Genomic DNA, 6,363 nt, shown 5'->3' with positions numbered 1-6,363 from the left:
AAAAATAAATCAGACTCCAACCTCCCACTCTCCACTGGCCAGCAACAGGGTCAGCAAACTTCAAAGAGGCTTGTCCACTCTTAACTTTAAGGCTTTGTCTCCTATATCCAAACATTAGGAAATGGAGGCTATCACTAAACAGCTTGTTAAAATCCACTCTCCTAGAGCCTGGTAACTCTGCAGTATTTGAAAGTTCTTCCTGCTTGTGTTACCATGGAAGCTGTGGTAGGAAAGAATGGGTTTTGTTTTGGTTTCCTTTCAAACACTCTGTCCCATTTCAACTGTATCCTAACACATCTTTGTAGAGTTCTGGGACTCTTTCGGGATCCACTGGCCTGGGTAGGAAGTGTGTGAATTTCTGATGTCTTTTGGATCTAGCCCCATCTCTGGGAGTACCATCTTTGTTAAGTGCTACGAAATACCGCCGACCCGAGTCTCCATGTTTGTACACGTTGGAAGAATAAGTGTTATACCAGTTCTCTTCAAACTGTTCTCTGAAGATGCATTCAGAAGTTAGTTTCTCCTATTTTAAAAAAAAGATAGAAAAATAAAAGGTCAGAGTTCTTTCAGTAACCAATTTCTGAACATATTCCTATAAAGAGATACAGTGATAACTAAAATGGATTGGAGTATATGTTGACTTATTGTTAATTTCTTTGCTAATAAAATCAAACCCGGGAAGAGGGTAAATCTGATCATACCTGTGGCATGTGAACTGTTTTAGAGCAGTTGGGAAAGTTATTTGTTCACAAGGCTCCCTTTTATCAGTACCAGACCTGCACCACTTTGTGTACAATTTTGGATTTAAATCCCATTTTGCTGACTTTCTCTAGGATTGAAGAGGGTGTTACGCATGCAAGAGTCAACTAAAACACACATCTCCAGCATCTTATCTGACACCCTCAAAATGAGATTTGAATATGTACATACAGGCAGAGAAAATATAAGACTTGACAATATGTGTTTAAGTGTTCCTGTTCTTAAATGGTCAAGAAAATACAGATTGTTACCTTAAAAAATGTATTTGACTACTGAACATATCCAACATAGAATGGCTTAGACCTCCCTTATGCTGGAGGGAATGTGATCACTGCTGTCCTTAAACACATATGAGCCTTCTGGGTAAAGATGTAATGTAACAGATGAGAAAGGCAATTCCTTTGGAACTGGAAAAGCAACTGCTGTGGCTGTACCTAGTATTTGTGACTTATATTCCCCAACTTTTAAAATAACTAGGATCACTACAAGGACTTTGGTGACCACATTAATCTTGTTTGGAGAAACATAATTACTCATTGCTGGAAGACGGACTACCATCATCACATTTTGTAAACGAAAGGGACTCAGTGTGTATGATTCATTATTATGATGGATAAGGTAAAGCTTGCATCAAGATGGAAGAATCAGAAACATATTACCATCTGTCACCATTTCATACTCATTCAGACCAACAAATGCCTCCCCCTCTCAACCTTCAATCCTAAAAAATGTTGAGGCCTAAAACACTAAAGGATGTCATTGATTGACAAGGTAAGCCACAAACAATGACAATGTACATACTGTTTCCTTTTGGTTTATAAAATGCCCAGAGTTCACAATCTATTGTAAAAAATGATTATATTCAGCCATCATCTATGGTAAGGGTATAAACCAATCCGTGATAGGAATAGAAGTTGTAGACTTGAAACTCCTGTCAAAGGTGTATGTTTTATTACTGCAGAACATTTGAGTGGGAGGGGAGGACAGAGAGTATTTTATCTTTCAAGGTTTGAAAACTGAAATGGAGAAGAATCTGAGTCCATGTTAGCCTGATACTGCTGTAGAACCAAAGACTATAGTTTGTAGTGTCTTATGCTGAAATTTCTCAACAAAAACCAATCATTTGAAATAATTACAAGCTTATTTTCACTCTTAACAGTTTAATTTTAAATCAGAGTATGGATTAAATGATATTGCCTCATTTATACTCCTCACATTTTCAAAATAACAGTGGTACATGACTAAGCTGTTTAAGTTTAATGGTCTTCGTTCAGATGTTGAAAAAAAGCAGGTGCCCCAAAGTGCCACCTGCTGAATTATAAGGGATCAGCAGACCACAAATCAAATAATCCAGGGTTTTGTATTTATTTATGTATTTTTCTGTAGAATTATCTTTTTCCTCTGTTTTCCATATCAGTATTTTTTATGGTGAAAAATGCAGTGAGCCTGATAGATTTGTAGGGTAGATCTTAAAAAGAAAATCAGTCACTAAGTAACTATATTAAGTATTAAGACTTTCTTAAACTGGCTACTTTCATTCATTCATTCATTCATTCTTCTCTTTCTTTTGTCTTTGTTAAGGAGGAGCATTTCTGATCCATTCTCTTTTTCTCAGGCTAATTAAATTCTTTCCATGTGCATGATATTTGACTCAGACTGTAAAGATTTGAGCTATCATCACCACACATTCTCAGGATGATTGAATGACACAAATGATATACATTATTTTAACAGGAAAGAAAGTTAGCATATTCCATTATTTCAGTGGTTGGCTGAGTTTTTTGCCCACTATTAACAATTGACTCAGTATGTCAGGTCTAAAATCCAAATGTGGCTTAGAAAATATAAGCTAATACTTACAGATCCATAGAGTTCTCCTTTGTCATTCATTCCAAGGTAAAGGCCACTGTCCACTCCTCTAATACTGACCAGTCCCACTGCCACACTGATGAATTCAAGGATACCTAAATGTACAAGGGTAGGGCTGCTTTAACTCACATGTGTTAAAGTCAAGAAATATATATATAATATATTTAGAAGAAGGTGAAATAATTTATTTGTCCGTACTATAGCAAATGTGGCCTACATACATATATAAGAATACTCCTATTTTACATGTCTAACACTGAACTAATTTCATACACATTTTAGTTCAAAGCAGACTAGAAGCCTCCACAAGGAAAAAGAATTATTTGCTTTTTTCAGAAACATTTGTTATGACTTAGTTAAGAAAGGATTTTATCTGTCACTTATGGGTTAAAACTATTCATTTAGGATTCAGGGCTATACAATTTCAGTAGATGATTATACAGTATTTGATGAAGTGTCTTTTCATACATTGGAGGGTAAGATTGAACTATCCAGAGATATATTTCACCTTCTCTGTAGCACTATCTTAAGAAACCAACACTTTTAATTATATCTAATGGGTGGAAGTCAAAATAATGATATCATGTGAATACAAGTCAAAATACAGATGGGAATTGTATACCAGAGAGTCTTCCCATAGAGAAGAAAAACATATTTGCTGTATATCTAATCCAACATGTGGGCCCAAACCTGCAGCCCCTATTCACATGAGTAATCCCATTGATTTCAGAGGCAGGTTTTGTATATGTATACAATATGGTGCATGTATACTATGTTTAAAAAATTACAAAACTGATCATAATATGTGGAATATAACTAACACTTGATTTAGAACGTTTATTATCTAAATATGCCTAAAATATTTGTTATTCTGATTCATTATTCATCATTTGCAATGTGAAATTGGGCCCATTTTACAGTATTTAAATTATGTTATATTCTGTCTCTTTAAACTATTTCACCACTTATGTGACCAAAAAGGATCCAATTTACCTGTAACCTTGCTAGTAGCCCATTCTTGCCCTAAGCACTAAGTATTTTGAGATCCAATATGTACAGATTACATTACACGTACAATACAAAAAAGACAGGAAATGTGTAAATCATATCTGTTAAAATTGCTACCAATGTAAACAGAGTCCCAAAGTGAGGTTGTTTTTGCTTCACACCTAGCACATTTCTAAAATAATAATACAAACTTATTAAACTGATGTGATAGTATGGAATAGTCTTTCCAATATTTTGGGCATGCCTTTTTGTCTCATTATGCACACTGTTTTACATTCTGACCCATTTTCCATCTTAAGAGAGATTAGTGTACTGTAATTTACAATCTTTTGAGTTTTAACTGAACTTTGGCATACCTCTTATTTACAATGCTAAATGACAAACCAGCTAAATCCTTTACAAGGAGCAAGCATTAAGAACTTTTTATTGGATGTAAATCATCACAGATTTCCCAGTTTCTAATGTCCAAGGTCCCATAAAAAGACATGGAGGTATTTTGTCTTTCTGATATCATTTTCAAAGCCATTCTTTTTATAAACCATAATAAGCAGGCCATTCAACCCACAAAGAGACCACATCAGACAAACCTGTGGAGAATAGGGTTAGAATAAAGGAAGAAGATTTGAAAGAAACACTGCAAATCTTTGATCTTGGACTAATCATTTTTTTAAAGTAACAATTTCGTGTTTACATGCTGTAGAAAGTCTCCCTTCTGTGAATAACTTTGTGTTTAACTACAAAAAGAAAAGGAGTACTTGTGTCATCTTAGAGACTAACCAATTTATTTGAGCATAAGCTTTCGTGAGCTACAGCTCACTTCATCGGATGCATACTGTGGAAAGTGTAGAAGATCTTATTATATACACACAAAAAGCATGAAAAAATACCTCCTCCCACCCCACTCTCCTGCTGGTAATAGTGGGAGGAGGCATTTTTTCATGCTTTTTGTGTGTATATAATAAGATCTTCTACACTTTCCACAGTATGCATCTGATGAAGTGAGCTGTAGCTCACGAAAGCTCATGCTCAAATAAATTGGTTAGTCTCTAAGGTGCCACAAGTACTCCTTTTCTTTTTGCGAATACAGACTAACACGGCTGTTACTCTGAAACCTGTTTAACTACAGTTCTTTTAGTTCTGAAAACACCAGTACTTCAATGTGTTATAAAATCAGTTAAGGGCCATTCCAGCTGATTGTTTTGACTATGGGAGAGATGATAGAAAACTCTTTAATCACCTTTTTGTGCCTGTTAAATCAATACAAAAAAAACCTCACTGATGGTCAACAATAGCAGGTTTGTTCAGATAACGCTGCAGTGCCTACATACATTCCTTCTTATTTACCCTTACATGTCAGGAAACCATTTACATCCTTAGGACATTCCCCCCCCCCACCCCCTTTTTTTTTTTTTTTGGTTTATGGACAAACCATTTTAAAAAGGAAATAAAAGAAACATTACTGTTGTGATTACATTACAGTTGTAGTTCTGTGCAATCCCACGTGCAGCTTTCTCCGCATTGCAAAACAAAGCAGATTACAGGTTTAGCAAGATTAACGATTCCATGATCTTTGTTTGTTTAGAAAGAGATTTAGAGATTTTGAGATTGCCGAGGCAAGTCCGGGACATTAAATTTTAGGTACTGAATAGAAAAAACATCACCGTGATAGAACCTCTCTTTCTGAGTTTGCTGCTACATACAAATGCGGGTGTAGAGTTTACATACATATACTAATGAATATGTGTATGTACATATAAACCGACATACTCTGGACGCTCCACACAGACATTTCTCGTTAATGAATGACATAGGAAGAGATGTTCTGTCATGCTGAGTTCTGTGTGCAGCCCCTGCAGTCTAAGGCTGGAATATACTGGGAGTCTCGAGTTAAACACCTGCCCAGTGGTGCACTCTGCTCGGACCGCTCTGCTGCTCTACTTTGCAAGTAAGTATTTCTTTTCCACGAGGAATAGAAACACCTCTCTATGCGGGATGGATGAGGCTGAGATCCAAGCTCTCCGTGATTGCAGCTGCTACCTACCGAAGAGGCTGTGGTCCTGCCTGGTGCCCTGCACGGTGCCATCGGGCAGGATCTGCAGGTGGAAGCCCGTCCGGCAGTAGAGCTGCCTCCGGCGTAGGATGCCCTGTAAATGGGCTAAATCCGCAGTCCCAGTCGCCGCACCTCCTCCACCTCTGGACCCCCTCTCGGCCTGAGCCAGGCGATCGCTGAGCAGAGCCGGCTGCTCCCCGGCAGGAGGCAGCAGGAAATGGGAGCCCACCTGCTGCCCTAACCCTTCCAAGCCTCCTAGGAAGCCCCCAATTTCGGCTAAGGGAGCCATGAAAGAGCCCGCTGGAAGGGGGGAGGTTTAACGAGCGATGAGTTGAAAGGTAAATTAACAATAATCAAATGAGAAGAGTGAGATCTAAACGTTCAGGCCGAGCTGTTCCTGGATGATCTCAGGCAGGGTGGACTTTGCACTGGGACAACAGCTGCCTGTCTTTGGAGCCTCTTCTGACTCCGAGAATGTGGGAGTCTGCTGCTGGCTTTGCATCAACATCTAGAGCTGCTGGTGCTGCTGTTGTGTCCTGGGAAACTGATCAGATTAGAGTTCTGTTTATATACAAAGCCCGTATATATGCTGGTCCCCCCGGACATATGCTAATGAAGCCCTCTCTTGCGCGCCGGAGAGGTTGCGTTTGAAATTTTAAACCGATCTCTCCTCTCCT

General features: G+C 38.1%; 1 protein-coding gene across 1 annotated transcript; it reads right to left on the bottom strand.

The window, feature by feature from the left end:
• Window positions 1-277: 277 nt before the first annotated feature.
• FGF20 (fibroblast growth factor 20) lies at window positions 278-5,975 on the bottom strand. Its single transcript, XM_077814569.1, has 3 exons — window positions 5,678-5,975; window positions 2,620-2,723; window positions 278-523 (listed from the first exon to the last, which is right to left on the bottom strand). The coding sequence occupies exons 1-3, from the start codon at window positions 5,973-5,975 to the stop codon at window positions 278-280; spliced, it is 648 nt and encodes a 215-aa protein (XP_077670695.1).
• Between the last annotated feature and the right edge of the window lie 388 nt (window positions 5,976-6,363).

Source organism: Eretmochelys imbricata, chromosome 4 (genome assembly GCF_965152235.1).
Source record: "Eretmochelys imbricata isolate rEreImb1 chromosome 4, rEreImb1.hap1, whole genome shotgun sequence".
Classification (NCBI taxonomy): Eukaryota; Metazoa; Chordata; order Testudines; family Cheloniidae; genus Eretmochelys; species Eretmochelys imbricata.
Note: the sequence above shows the minus strand (reverse complement) of the source record. Positions and strands in the feature narration are given on the sequence as shown.

Coding starts and splice junctions, on each gene's coding strand:
- FGF20 (XM_077814569.1), bottom strand. CDS start 5,975: ATGGCTCCCTTAGCCGAAATTGGGGGCTTCCTAGGAGGCTTGGAAGGG. Junction 2,724..5,677: donor GCAGGACCACAGCCTCTTCG/GTAGGTAGCAGC, acceptor TTGTACATTTAG/GTATCCTTGAATTCATCAGT. Junction 524..2,619: donor AAGGAGAACTCTATGGATCT/GTAAGTATTAGC, acceptor TTTTTAAAATAG/GAGAAACTAACTTCTGAATG.